The 15,784-nt window shown below is 43.0% G+C and overlaps 1 protein-coding gene across 1 annotated transcript in view; it reads left to right on the forward strand.

The window, feature by feature from the left end:
• PRKCH (protein kinase C eta) overlaps positions 1–15,784 on the forward strand; it is a 234,948-nt gene that overhangs the window by 193,489 nt on the left and 25,675 nt on the right. The window contains exons 11-12 of the mRNA XM_039240767.1: positions 10,962–11,100; positions 12,170–12,358. Coding sequence (XP_039096698.1) covers positions 10,962–11,100; positions 12,170–12,358 — 328 coding nt within the window. The remainder of the gene's footprint in view (positions 1–10,961; positions 11,101–12,169; positions 12,359–15,784) is intronic.

Consider the following 15,784-nt stretch of genomic DNA (forward strand, 5'->3'; position numbering starts at 1 on the left):
ACAATGAAGTTATGCATTTCAGAGATTACTTTTATTAAGGATACCACTACATAAAAATGGAAATAGTCTTTGGATGGTGTCTGTGCATTTACTCAAATGGATTACTCAACAAAATGAATGTCTTGGGCAACCTGGTTGCAAGACAAAGTGCTGGAGACAGCATGGGTGGGGGCTCAGGAAGTAGCAGCGAGTTCTTCAAAAGGAAATTTCTTGGGGGGAAATTTGATGTCTTCTGCACATTTTGCTGTGATATGCGCAGCATTAGGAAGAGATCCGTAAATCCCTGGGAAGGGACTGAGATGTGTGTTCTGTCATATGTTTAGCCTGTGATCAGTACGCTGGGAATAACTTAAGAAATATTCCAGGCCTACCCTTGGAGGCTGTAATCGCTTTGGAGAAAACACGGCTTTATGCAAAACATGGGGAACAAAGTGATACCAACTATATCTCAGAACTAAAATGTTTAATTCCAAGGGCCTGGGAGTGGTTTTGAAACTGTAGGTGCCCTCTTGGGCTTTTGAGACTTCCGTTTAAATGGCTCAGGTTTAATCTCTGATGGAGAGAGCAGGTAACTGAATGAGACCTGCTGATGTGGCCAAAAGTTCTGGTTCAGGTCAGAAGTCTGTTTCCCCTCCCCTTTGATATTGCGTAAGGCATTACTAATGCTGGCAAAGGTTTGTGTTTAGCCAGTTGCCAAAAGCAACCTGAATATCCCTTCCTGAGGTCGGTGCTATAAACTGGGCTCCTTCCTGTTGTAAAGCATTCCTCATCACCCCACCTGCCCCCCACCCTGCCGTATCCCCGTCCCCACTCACAGGCTGCTATTTTCCCTCAGCAAAATGTCTTCAGGGAATGGGCCTCACCGCTGGCAGAATCTAGTACCCCCAAGTCAGAAGAGCCCTGGGTTTTCTTAGAGGGAACCAGCCACAGCTAGACAGGACAAGATGTCACCTTGTCCCTTCTCTTGCTAGTATGTATTCTCATTGATACCTCAGTTGTCTGGCTGGTCTTTCAAGGGTGACAGCCACAGCATTTATCCACTTACAACAGTAGTGGTGACAACAATGGCTAACACTTCCCTAGCACTCCCTGCGTGAGTGCTAATGTTTAACAGGGTTTCATTCTCTCAGCCTGTTTGTTGGTATTGGTGCCACGTGTCCACCATAAACCTGGTAGGATCCATCTGCCCCTGCCCATCCCCATTCCGCAGTTGCCCCGATTACCATTAAGATCACCTTGGTGAAGAGGCAACCATGTTCTGATTCCTCCTCATGCAAAATCATCCCTTCCTTAATCTTCCTTAACATATCCTCTTTGCAAGCAGAGGGCTCCTCCACATCTATCTTGTCCCTAGTTTGTAGGCTCTTGGAATCCCTGTGACTCTCTGATCCATTTCTTTGTTGCATGTCTATGGCTGGGAAGTGAAGCTGCTCTGGAAGGTAATTTTCCATGGGTCAGCTGCACCCATCTCTGCACTGGGGAAGCCTGAGAAGCTGAGCAGAATTCAGTGTGTTGACCACCATATCCCCTCTAGCCTATCAACTGCAGGTGTCTCTTGTGCCCCAGCATCTTTTCTGTCAAGAGACCCTAGCCACCAAGGGTCTATCACCCCCTTGGTGTCTTTATCTGAAGCCCTCTATTCTTCCTCCCTGCTTCCCCTCGCGGAGGGCAACTGTGTGCAGGCTATACACAGCCAGGTATCACGCAGGAAGCACTTTGGCAAGGAGAGTCAGTGAGAGAGGTTTTCTTGGCAACTATAAAATAAAAGTACTGTAAGGAACTACTAAATAAACTTGGGCCACTTCAGCTAGGGAATTTTAACCCTCTCGGGAGTGGGGGCAGGGGCAGTGTTCAGAATAAAAAAATTTAGAGAGAAGGCTCAACTGTCAGCATGATGGCTCATTTATTTGATGGTCTCCAGGGAGACGTATGATCTGCACACTGCAGCCGTTAATCAAACTCATTGCCTCTTTCATTTGTCCAAAGAGGCAATGAGTGTTTTCTTTATACGTGTTTTCCAACCATGAGACAAGGCAAGGGGAAATCTCTCAGTCCCTTTGCTCAAGTTAAATTGGTTTTGTATATATACAGTGGTGAAGGTGGAAACATATTGCCTGCATATCAAGTGCATCCAGCCCCAGAACTGGATGGAGACCAACACCTGGCCTGGGGGGATTAGTTTGTGAGTCCCTGGCCCTGTTTTAAAGGGCATGTAATAGCCAGACTTGCACAGGGTCATCTTTATGATCATGTCCTACCTCAAGTAGCTGTTCAGAGAAATATGAAAGGGTAGGAGGAGCCTCAGAGGAGAGTTGGTAATACTTTTTGGGTTGGGAATTGTTTTATTGACTTTCTGTATTCATTAGAAAATGAGTTATTTCACGTTAGGCCTTATAATAATGTTCATGTTTCACATATTTGTTTATCTTTTTTTTTTTTTTTTAGTTTATTTATTTTGAGAGAGAGAGCACACATGCAAGCTGGGGAAAAGGAAAGAGAGAATTCCAAGCAGGTCCTGGGCTGTTAGCACAGAGCCCTACATGGGCCTCAGTCTCCTGAAATGTGAAATCATGACTTGAGCCCAAATCAGGAGCGGGATGGATGCTTAACTGACTGAGCCACCCAGGTGCTCCTACATATTTGTTCTTAATTTGTTCTGATAGATCAGCCCCAGAAAACCAGATAAAATGGCACATCATGAGGAGAAATGGTATAGGGACTTCATTTAATAATTAGGAATGTTGCAGGGCATGCCTGGATGACTCAGTCAGTTGAGCTTCCAACTTCGGCTCAGGTCATGATCTCACAGTTCCTTCAGGTTTCGTAAGCGTGTAAGTTGAGTTTTGTTGTTGTTTTTTTCCAACATGCCTTGCAGCCTGCATTCCAAAAGAAACCCTTTCCATTTCTATCAGTGGTTTACGTTCCTTATGTATCTTCCATGGGAATTATAGCCGTAAATGGTACAGAAACCAAAGAAAAGAATTAAAGCTAAAACATGTAAACATATATTTTAATGACTTCTTCCTGGTTATCAGAATGATACATAATTCCCATAAGAAAGCTGGCACAAAGAAAGGAAAAATTATTTATAAACATATCACCCAGAAATAGACTTTTAGCCTTCTCTCTTATCTTTTCCCATCTCTCCGTCTTCCCTCCTGTTGCTTCATTCCTTCTATCCTCCTAACAACTATAATTAAGAGAATATTGAAAATACAATCTTTGGGGGCGCCTGGGTGGCTTAGTCGGTTAAGCGTCCGACTTTCGCTTAGGTCATGATCTCGCGGTTCATGGGTTCGAGCCCCGCATCGGGCTCTGTGCTGACTGCCAGCTCAGAGCCTGGAGCCTGTTTCAGAGTCTGTGTCTCCCTCTCTCTCTGACCCTCCCTTGCTCACGCTGTCTCTCTCTATCCTAGAAATAAATAAAAATATTAAAAAAAAAAAAAAAGAAAGAAAATACAATCTTTGTATCCTGCCTTTCCGCTTGGGATTGTATCAGCCTGTAAATAAGTCATGAAATGCAGCAGCCATAGAGGAACAATTGAGAGATTTAACTGTACAAAAATAGGAAAGTTACCATAAATAAAATTTAAAAACAAATTGGACAATAACATTTGCAACTGTTGTAACAAATCACCACTATATAGTATGTAATGAGCTTCTAAAAATAATCAGGGGCGGGTCACCTGGGTGGCTCAGTCAATTCAGCACCTACTTCAGCTCAGATCATGATCTCATGGTCAGTGAGTTCGAGCCCCGCTTCAGGCTCTGAGTTGACAGCTGGGAGCCTGGAGCCTGCTTCAGATTCTGTGTCTCCTGCTCTCTCTGCTCCTCCTCCACTCACACTCTGTCTCTCAAAAATGAATGTTAAAAAAAATTTTTTTTAAAAAACAGCTACAATCTGGAATTCAGGATTCTTTAAAAAAATAATAAAAAAATAAAAATAATCAGGGGCGCCTAGGTGGCTCCATTGGTTGAGCATCTAATTCTTGATTTTGGCTCAGGTCATGATCCCAGGGTTGTGGGATTCAAGCACCACGTTGGTGGTGAATCTCGAGAATCTCGAACCTGAAATTCTCTCTTCCTCTGCCCTTCTCCCCACTCTGTGTGCGCTCTCTTTCTAAAATAAAAATAATAATCAAAAAGATAACTCAAATTTTAAAATGGGTAAAAAATGTGAAAAGGCAACAGACAGAAGAAATGCAAATGGTTATTAAACATGTTTTTAAAAGCTTAATCTGATTTAGTAAGAAAGAAGTGGGAGTATAAATTGGTGCAAGCTTTTCCAGCAGTTGTTCAACATCTGTTTTAATTTTAAGCATTTATATACTTTGACACGACATTTTTATTTCTTAAGAAAACCCAAGTGAACCCTCCTACAAGTATGCAGATAATGTTCATTACGGTTTGAAGTTGCAAAAAATTAAAAACTATCTAAATGTTCATGGAGAGGGGACTATTTAAATTATGATACACCTTTCTAATGAAATTTTAGATAACCGTTACAGAGAATGAGGCAGATCTATACAGAAATATGTCCAAAATCTTTGTTAGGTAAGAAAAGCAAGTTTCTCATAATATATATTAGTGTAGAATTGAGAAGACAAGATTTGAAGACTGTGAGCCCGTCATTATTTTCCCCATAATTTTTTCAGGAATGATTAAATTTTATATGATAATAATTTTATAATCATAAAAGAAGTAATTTTCAAAGATAAAACTTCTGTCATAAAATTTTATCAGTTTTGATAATATTCTGTCATGTAAATACCATAAGTTGTTTAGCCATTCTCCTATTAATAATTTGGCCTATTTCCAAATTTTTATTTTCCTGCAAGATGCAGCAATGAACGTTTTCCTAAAATAAGACACTTAAGTTTATGCTCACAAAAGCACCACGTTGTATAGCAGAGGTTGGGGGTTAAACTTAGAGCCCATTAGATGATTTTGAATGTAAAAGGTTAATATTTTCAAACCCTTTTAAACCTTGACAAGACTGGGGATGCCCCACGTAAGAGGCAAAAGAGGGATCCTTGCTTCCCTGGGTATTCAACTATGCTACCCCCGCTAGCTGACAGATTATGAGCAGAATATGTATGGTTCCAATGTGAAAAAGATTCTTATCCTCAGGATACTCTCCGCGGGGCTCCGTTCCCAAGCCACCTTCTTCCCATTCCATTCCCTCTCCCCAGGTGAACTCATCCACACCCAGCTAATGACTCTCAAATTTATATCTCCGGCCCAGCCTTTCCTCTGAGTTCTAGCCATGTATATTCAGCTGCCTTTAAATGTCTCCACTTGGATGTCTAAAAAATAGCTCAATGTGTCCAAAATAAATTCTGTGAACCAGAACATGCTCACGCCTTCCTCCCTTTTACTGTCTATATTCTTCCATTACTGAGTCCCATTACTTTTACCCCCTAATACTTCTCAGTCTATCTAGTTTCCTTTACCTTACTGCCACACCCTGCTCCGGGCCACCATCTTTTCTTTTCTGAAGACTTGAGTTGCTCCCCAGCTCATTTCTTCATGTTCTCTCATCCCTCTCTGATCTGTTGTCCACATTGTAGCTAGAGGCTCGTTCTACAGTCACAAGTTAATGCTATCCATCTCTGTGTGTGACCTTTCATTGGTGTCTCTTTCTTCTTGGGCTAAAGACTGGAACTTTTACTGACCCTTGCCTTGTCAGGCTGCTGCCATCTCCCGTCTCATTCAGGATTCTGAGCCCCTTGCATATTGTCTGATTCATAGATGGTACTCTAAGATTTGTTGGGTGGGTGAATGGCTAAACATCTTGTGTTAGGTAATACATGAATGGCACTCCTATCTAACTGATGATACAATCAGATTTTTGGCTTTTGCTGTTTCAGTGACTTTTCAACATTCTTTTACCAATTTAACATAAATCAGTCTTGCCTTGAAAAAAAATTGCAAGTTTATATAACCCAAACTTTCAAAATACAAGCCAGCCCTAAATGGTTTTGTTGTGAAATTATGATCATAATATTAAATTTATGATTTTTAGCCACGTCTTTAACCTTACCCACATACCAACTTCTCTTTCTTAGAAAAGAGCAGCGAATGGTCTTCAGAATATTTGACCACTAGCGACACATTTGCTGTGTACTTCCCTATTCCTACACATTCAAGGATTGGAAAAGATTCATTGAACTCCTTCTCCATGCACAAACTAAAAACCAAAGCAAAAAAATTTTTTTGCAAAATTTTGATTATGCATTTCATAGTGATGCGCACAAAAATGTCCCTTTGCCATAATTCATTTTTGGGATACTTATTGATTCTCACATGGTTCTTATTTCAATTGGGGAACTCCTCTCAGGAAATAATCTACTAGGAGGATTAGCCAGCAATGCAATACCAGTATATAAAAGACTGTCTGCTATAGTGAGTGATGAGCCCATGCTTTGGAGGGAGGTGAGCAGAACTAAGAATCCTGGATTTACCCCCCTGGGTAGCTAAATAATGTTGCTGAGATCCTCGTTCACAAGGTTGTTTTCAGGATTAAAATAAGATAATGTGGCTAAAGCACTTAGCACCCAGTGAACATTCAATGTGTGCTAGCTACTATCATATTATTATTGTGATCTCCAGAAGCTTTTTTCAGGTTCTGTGGACACACACACACACATAACTCAAATGAGCAGACAAAAAGCCCTATACTTTGAATAGTATATTGACTATTTATTGTATAATAACCAATATCAATATTGTATTTTATTAAAGAATTATATTTTAGATTAAGACTTTGAAATATTTACAGATCAGATGGTTTTATGTCTTGGATTTGCTTCAAAATCTGAAAAAAGATGGATCAGGAAGGGACTAAATATATACACAAAACAAGATGGGACATGCATTGATAGTGCTTATGCTCTGTGATCACTATAGGAGTGGTTAGATTAGTCTCTGTACTTTTGTATAGATTTGAAATTCTCCATGATAAAAATGTTTTTAAATAGATTAAAAATAGTTACTGAATAGCCTCTTAGAGTCATTCTTGTTCAAGGAGCCAGCTCACAACTCACCTTCTTTTATTTCTTTTGGAAGAGTCACTGATTCCAGTGATCTAAGCAGAAAGACTCATGTCATTCTGTTTTATGACTCTCAGAATAGCTCATGGTGGAAACAAAATAAATACAATTTCTGAATTTCCTTTGTCCTCAACCACTTGGGATGCTTCTCTGAAACCACTGTGGGCATTTTGAAGTAACTGATTATGCAGCAACAACAATACATAAAGTAACTCTTTCTACCCTTCTATGCTTGTGTGACAAAAGTTACAGCTATTAAATACCAGTGCTCAATGACCTAATGAAGGGTGAGCCCGTAATTGTGTATTCGGCACTTTGGGATCTGAGCCTCTGCCCTGTATGAACTTGTAGTCTTCATTGTGTAGCCTTGTTAAGTTTAGCTGTTGAGTTACATGTTGGCGTTGGAGGCTGAGGAACTCCAAAGGCAAAAACTGACCTTTGCATATTTCAACGTCAGAAGTCATTGGAGGACTTTTTTTCCTTTTCTTTTTCCTTTTTTTTTTTTTACCATCTTTTCTAAGTTTTATTTATTTTGAGGGAGAAATAGCATGAGGGAGGGGCAGAGAAAGGGAGAGAGAGAATCCCAAACAGGCTCCACACTGCCAGCATAGAGCCCAACATGGGGGGACTCGAGCTCATGAACTGTAAGGTCATCACCTGAGTTGAAATCAAGAGTCAGACGCTTAACTGACTGCGCCACCCAGGTGCCCCATTTTTTTTAACTGAAGATCATGATTACCCTTAAAATGGAAGCTGACCATGGCCATGAATGGCTCTATAACTTTTGAATCTGTTTGACTAACCCTGTCAATGTTTTACTCTGTTACCTGGCTGTAAGCCATGGAAAAGTATTATGATTGGGTCCTCTCTACTTTATAATTGCCTTTCCTAAAGTAGTTTCCCTTCTCCAGCTTCACCGAAGAAAAGAATTTGAACTTACATTTCAGGATTCTTCTTTTCCCTCTGGAATCTGTCTCTAAGGGGTAAAGCACGTCAGCTTTTATAAGTTTAATTACCTTGAAACAAGAATCCCAGTGAGATTTATGAAGCTTCTTTTCTTCCCCTAAATATAAGACAGGCTCTGAGTTGGGTAGGGAAGCTCCCTGCTGTCTGTCTGAAATGCTTCTGTTTGTGTCTTTGGTCAACACCTTCTGCCACCAGCAAGCGGGAGCTAGGGAGGAGGAAGGCTTAGCTCCAGCTAAGGGGGTGAAGGTGCACAGACAAGACCTTCTGGAATAAGTGCAGGGCATGCCGTTATAGAGGCATGAACTAACTGGGCACTCTGGGAGCAGAGTTGACTATCTGGGGATATCAGGACAGAACTTCTAGAGAAGTCATGAGATATTTAGGCTGAGGGCAGGACTCATAGCCTCGGATGATATTTATGCTCTTAACTGAACCCCCTTGGAATCCCAGTTTGGGAGTTTTGTCTCTTAGGTAGCACCTGGTGTAAAGCAAGCAATGGCATTTCCCTCAGGGCTTATACAGATCTACAGAAAGCCTAAAATTAGACTGAAAAGTCCGGATTGAAGTATAACCTGCCGCTGTGGCCTCAGGCACCCTATGGCTGGAATGAGGCACATCCCCTGTACTGCCTACTTCTGTCTTCTGAGCAGTGAGGCTGTGTTCCAGGACTTCTGTGTGCAGAGGGCATTGCAATGGGCGGCTTACAGAACCGATTGCAAGCACTTGTCTCTCCCTGAACAATTCCTGCTGCCCATGACAGCGACTGAGTAATAAGCAATTAAACTTCTTACCTGGGATGTTAGTTACAAGCTCTCTTGAGCAATCACAGGTCAGTTCTTCAGACCGTTGTGGGTTTCTGTTAGCACTTGTTTTTGTTACCAAACAAAATCCTTTATGAGTCCCTAGCAAGCATAACAGCTTCAGGAGAATTCAGAAACCCAGTAACCTTGTTTGGTAGTGAGAGAACATGCTCCGGGTGCAGGTCCACACGGGCCTTGACAACTAGGCTAGACATGGTGCTGAAAGAGACCGCCTCCAGGCTCAGATCCCCCATGGGCTTGCTCTCCCCCAGGGCGTCTGACTGTAATCTCTAACCTTGGCCGCTTCTTGTTTTTGTTTTTTGTTTTTTTAATTTCTAAAAATGTTTTTATCTATTTTTGAGAGAGAGAGAGAGAGAGAGAGAGTGTGTGTGTGTGCATGAGTGGGGGAGGGGCAGAGAGAGAGAGAGACAGACAGACAGAATCTGAAGCAGGCTCCAGACTCTGCGCCATCAGCACAGAGACAGACGTGGGGCATGAACCAAAAACCTGTGAGAGGATGTCCTGAGTGAAGTCAAACACTTAACTGACTGAGCCACCCAGGTGCCCCTGACCTTGGCCACTTCTGATGTGTGCCATCTGTCTGAGAGGCCCTGATAGGGCCTAGAATCTGAAACCACTCCTGGAAGAATGGCTGAGAAAGACCATGCTCCTGGAGATGGCCTCCCTCCCATGTTCAGGACCACAGTCATCCCACCTACCGCTCTGTGCCTCATGATTCCACCTTCAAATACGTCTTGCTTGGGGCGCCTGGGTGCCTCAGTCATTTAAATGTCCCACTTTGGCTCACGTCATGATCTCATGGTCGAGGGTTCAAACCCACATCAGGCTCTGTGCTGACAGCTCAGAGCCTAGAGCCTGCTTTGGATTCTGTGTCTCCCTCTCTCTCTGCCCCTCCCCCATTCACACTCTGTCTCTATCTCTCAAAAATAAATGAACATTAAAAATTTTTTAATAAATAAACCTTTTAAAACATCAAAACAGGGGTGCCTGGGTGGCTTAGTCCATTAAGCGTCCGACTTTCACTTAGGTCATGATCTCACGGTTCATGGGTTCGAGCCCCGCGTCGGGCTCTGTCCTCACTGCCAGCTCAGAGCCTGGAGCCTGTTTCAGAGTCTGTGACTCCCCCTCTCTCTGACCCTCCCCTGCTCACACTGTCTCACTCTCTCTCTCCTAGAAATAAATAAAACATAAAAAAAAATTTTTTAAAAAGACATCAAAACATTTTTTAAAAATTACGTCTTGCTTATATAGTGTGGTGGCTGTGGGGAAGGAAACTATCCCCACAGATTGCAGCCTACTGAAAACAGTTGCTTCTTGGAAAGTAGGATTTTGCATGGAGACTAGGGCTGAGGCCAGATCTGGTTTAGAGGCAGAAAAGACTTCCTTTAATGAAGTGGGCACTCAGGTGCCCAGCACACCTGTGCTTTCACACAGCCTACACCCAGGGAGGTTGCTGCCAGGAGCACACGAGCAGAGAGAAGTTCTGGTCTGCATTCCCACTGATCTGTGGCAGGAAAACTCTTCTGCTTTACCCTCATTTATCGGGGATTCCTAGAAAACAGGACTTCGTTTTCATTCCTGGGTATCCCCAGGGATCGTTCTCTGTAAGACCTGTGTGGTCAGGTGTCATCTCCCAGGGCACAGCCTGGAAACTGGTCACGCCAGTTCTGTCGTCACCGATTGCCTCTGAGCCGAAAGGTGATCCTGGGCTGGACAAAGACCAGTCTCTCCCTCAGGCCACACAAGCCAACATAACTTGATTCCCAGAGCAGGGACAGGAACATAGAGCCATGAGCGCCCCGACACAGCCCACTATGGGTGTGAAGCTCCAGAACGACGGTCCTGTGGCCACTGTGAGACGCCCCCGGCGAGGGCACACCATCATGCCTAGTTCTTTTTACGTGGTTAGCCTATTCTAGGGACCATCATCTAGGAACCCTGAGGCAGATATTGAGAGTTGACCTAAAGTTTTCTCCAAAAGAACTCAGACATTGGTTCCCTTTGAAATGTATGCAGAAAGCTTGCTTGGTACAGTCTGATGCCACGGCCCGCCCCTTGAGCCAGCCCATCCAGGTCTGGGGCCCGGCTGCCCAATACAGCATGCCGCTCTTTGTTTCTTTCAGAGACCTCAAACTGGACAATGTCCTGTTGGACCACGAGGGTCACTGCAAACTGGCAGACTTCGGGATGTGCAAGGAGGGGATTTGTAATGGAGTCACCACCGCAACTTTCTGTGGCACGCCCGACTATATTGCTCCAGAGGTGAGTGCAGCTTTGGAGATCCTGAGCAGAAATGCCACGGCCGCTTTTGCGGGCTGCGGCTCTGGGGGCACGTCGAAAGCTGAGGCCTCCGCCACTCCCTTATGCCTCAGTGGGTGAATGATGGTGGAAAATGCCCTCAGTTCCTATAAATAACAATTTCAATTAAAATTTTTTTATAAACCTCGCAGTTGCTTTAGGCATTAGCCCTGAATGAGGACAAAGTGTGCCCTGCTCACAGCTATTTATTTTCCTCCTCGTCTCTACTCAGTGCTTTGATCCCAGCCCCATTTAGCAGAGGTAAAGTTCCTCCTCGGTCTTCCCCATGTAAGTGAGTGTGCCCAGTATCTTCCTCCCTCTACAGGGATACAGTGCCAACCCTTTCTGTTCTGGATCTGCACACCTAGGCTGAAACAGGCCGTAAATGTTGGATCCACCTGGATGAGAAGTCCTCTGAGTGGAACCACAGAGAAAACAGACTGCTCTTCAGATAGAATGGAACAGGGGCCCCTGGGTGGCTCAGTCGGTTGAGCGTCCGACTTCAGCTCAGGTCATGATCTCACAGTTCATGGGTTCAAGCCCCGCGTCAGGCTCTGTGCTGACAGCTCAGAGCCTGGAGCCTGCTTCAGATTCTGTATCTCCCTCTCTCTGACCCTCCCCTGCTCACGCGGTCTGTCGTCTGTCTCTCTCTCTCAGAAATAAATTTAAAAAACATTTTTGAAAAAGAGAATGGAACGTGCAATTTTTTTACTTTGATATTGCCTAATCCAACATTTTCCCTAATCATTAAGGACACATTAAAAAGAATTTTTTTAGCATTTATTTATTTTGAGAGAGAGACAGAGCGTGAGTGGGGGAGGGGAGCAGAGAGAGGGAGAGAGAGAGAGAGAGAGAGACACACACAGAATCCAAAGCAGGATCCGAGCTCTGAGCTGTTAGCACAGAGCCCGATGTGGGGCTCGAACCCGTGAACCGTGAGATCATGACCTGCCCGAGTCGAAGCCGGACGCTTAAAGGACACATTTGTTAATCAGGCCTGCAAAGCACCTCTCACGCTGCCGTCTTCGTGCAGATACTCCAGGAGATGCTCTACGGGCCCGCGGTAGATTGGTGGGCGATGGGCGTGCTGCTCTACGAGATGCTGTGTGGTCACGCTCCCTTTGAGGCCGAGAACGAAGATGACCTCTTTGAAGCCATACTGAATGATGAAGTGGTGTACCCTACCTGGCTCCACGAAGATGCCGCAGGGATCCTGAAGTCCGTAAGTGCGGCTCACCGAGCCAGCTTTTGGCCCACTGCACTCCAGCGGTTCCGTGTGTGTTGCTTGTGTTTTCCCAGTACCTTCTGCTAGTTAGTAAGCTCCTGGTGCTCACTGCAATCTGTGTTTTAAGTTGCAGAATCCGAGAAATAGAGTTCTCTCAGAATGTTTTCCTCGGTTATGCAGTAGTTCTTTCTGGGCCAAATGCAAGCAGTTGAGACCATTGTTTGCCACATATCACGTATCTCTAGCACTTGTGGCTTTAATGTAGGTGAAATGATGCGCTCCTTTTGTACAGTCAGGACATGCCAAGGTGTTGGGTCACGTGAACGCTGTCGCTGGTTTGTTTACATATTGACTGTTTCTGTCTGCAGTGTCCCAAAGAGCAGTCCCTTTCCCTTAGTGCTGGGTGAGGCCAGGAGAGGTTTTCCAAACTTCTGCACGTTCCTTTTGCATCCAGATTATTCTTATGAATAATAAGTGAGGTGCCAGGCCCAGATTCAGGTGCAGTGAGGTTAACATATCATGAAAAGTATTTTTTGCATGCATTTAAGGTATTATGTTGGAAGCCTTATTTTGAAGTGAGGGAGAAACATGGATTTGATGCTTTTATGTTGAAAATAAAAAAGCACATGTAATCTGCATCATTCCTGTAACCACATTAGTTGAATTTGCAAATCATGTATTGTCACCTACTATCTGCATAGGGAAATAAAGATGAATAAAAGGTCAGTTCTTCTAGTAGGGGAAAATCAGAACATTCTCTTCTCTCTGTTGGATGATTTCTATGGGATAAGAATTACTTTCCTTAAGTTATATCCTTTTCAGTGATTTGAGACAAAAAAACTAAATTTGGGAAATATTGGCTATCATATTGAGAGGCTTGTCTCTCTTTAGAAATCTTCAGGGGCGCCTGCGTGGCTCAGTCAGTTTAGCATCTAAAGACTTTGGCTCAGGTCACGATCTCACAGTTTGTGAGTTCAAGCCCCATGTTAGGGTCTGTGCTGACAGCTCAAAGCCTGGAGCCTGCTTCAGATTCTGTCTCTCTGTCTCTCTCTCTCTCTGTCTCTCAGCCCCTCCCCTGCTTGCACTCTGTCTCTGTCTCTCTCTTGCAAAAATAAACATTAATTTTTAAAATATTTATTTAAATATTTAAAATAAAATTTTAAAATAAAAATTTTAATTTTCAGTCATATAATCAGTGCCTTTACAAGAACATTTTGTATGCAACTATTTTTAAAGGAAAATAATCACAGAAATCCCTCTCAGGCAAATATCGTCAAAGTGCATTGGTACCAAATCAATTGGTAACTTGATTCTCCAGGATAGGTGTCAGTACCCACCTGATATTGAGGAAAACACTCATTTCCTATAGAGATAAAAGTAAAGTCACTTTGGATCCTACCAAACGTCTCCAAATATCTCCTGCTTCTATAAGAACAACTGAGTTGTAGAGTTAGTAGAAGTTTTAGACTGAGGAAACTAAGAATGTGGCTTTTACAGTTTTATGAACAAAATACAAAAGAGGGCTGGTCTCTGTGGATTCATGCCCTAAAGTTTAACTTCTGGAAAGAAACAGTACTCGCCTCGGTTGGCTACTGCTAACTCTGATGACCTAAGCTACTTTAGCACAAGATAATCATGCTACAGAATCAGGCTTACTTTGCATTATTACTTTCCCAGTACGTGGTCCATAATCTGGCTCTTAAGGCATGCTAAACCCCTGTGGCCTACAAACACCATCATTGTATTAATGGTTTTCATTGTGCACATATCGAGTTCAATATCTGTAGCTGATTTAGCATTATTTTTTAAGTTTTATTTATTTTGAGAGAGAGAGCATGTGCATGCATGAGGAGGGAAGGGATAGAGAGAGAATCCCAAGCAGATTCCACCCACTATTAGCATAGAGCCTGAGGCAGGGCTTATCTCTCGAACCAAGAGGTCATGACCTGAGGTGAAATTGAGAGTCACATGCTCAACCGACTGAGCCACCCAGGTGCCTCTGATTTAGCATTTTTAGTATGTAAAAGAAAGACCCCAGAGTTTATGATTCAAATGAAAATATTAGTTCAAACTGTAAAGAGGGGCGCCTGGGTGGCTCAGTCGGTTGAGTGTCCAACTTCGGCTCAGGGCATGATCTCACAGTTTGTGGGTTCGAGCCCTGCATCAGGTTCTGTGCTGACAGCTAGATCAGAGCCTGGAGCCTGTTTCAGATTCTGCGTCTCCCTCTCTCTCCCTGACCCTCCCCTGCTCACACTGTCTCTCTCTTTCAGAAATAAATAAAAACATTAAAGAAAAACCAAACTGCAAAGAAATGTGTGTTGTTGACTTGGTGTATAAATGTCATTATGCTTGCTACCATGAAGCATTGGAAAGAAGTCAGTCTGTGCCTTAGGAAACTTCATGTTCTCTGTGTAGGGTTAACAATCCAGTTCAGTGTTTCTCTGATAAAAATATCTCCTCTCTCTTGTCTGCATCCAGGGGAAATCTTGAGGCCTTGTCATTTGAGTTGGACATCGCTCATATCTGCTGCTTTTAATATTTTTTCTTCAAAATTTCAGAAATCCTTAACTATGTTCTATTTCAGAATCCTCTTGAGAGAGTTGTTTCCAGCTAAATCTGGGACCTAGATCTTAGCTCCTTCACCCAGTCCCTATAAAACCTAGAATCAGTACTAAGCCAAGATTAAGATCCACATGGAACTATAAAGATGACTTCTTCTTAACCAGATAAATCCAATTGCTTTAAAATATATCTTTGATGTATATAAAAAAATTTTTGGTAATGCGAATATATGTTATCCAGAAATACTCTCCCTCCACAGTCTTTGTTCTAAGAGAAAACCGAGCCTAAAGTGAACCTCATCTTCATCGGAAACTGACTTGTTCATCACCTTGCAGTTTCGCTTTTTGGGAAACTGCGAACCTCTTCACTTCCTTTTAGTTTTCTTTCAGATACCAGTTGCTCAGCTGAGTAGAGACAGAACCTGAGGTCATGATGTGTCATTGACCTTGCACTGATTTTCCTAAGTGGCATTCTGTGTTCTCTGTGGGATATCTCCCTGTAGGAAGGGGCATGGGCTTTCCTCAATGACAGGCTTACCTCCTAGCTCTACTATATTTTGGCTCAGTGACCTTGGAAGTTACTGCACCTCTCTGAATCCTGGTATCCTTAGTTACAAACTCAAGACACTAAAACCCACGTCATAAGATTACTGTCCAGAATACCTTTAGCATTCTATTTCTTCTTCCTTCAAGGAGCATTCCTTAAAAGTGATTTTCTGAGAAACACTTGAAAAGGTTATCCAATAAATTACTAAAAAACATTCACCCAGAGGATTTCTGGGACAGTTTTGTGCATTTCAGCCTCTATGCCTAAAAATAAAAAGCTTAAATGCCACAGCTGAGGAAATGCAGCTCTTCTCTG

This window comes from Hyaena hyaena, unplaced genomic scaffold (genome assembly GCF_003009895.1).
Source record: "Hyaena hyaena isolate Hyena2069 unplaced genomic scaffold, ASM300989v1 scaffold_181, whole genome shotgun sequence".
NCBI classification, from domain to species: Eukaryota; Metazoa; Chordata; class Mammalia; order Carnivora; family Hyaenidae; genus Hyaena; species Hyaena hyaena.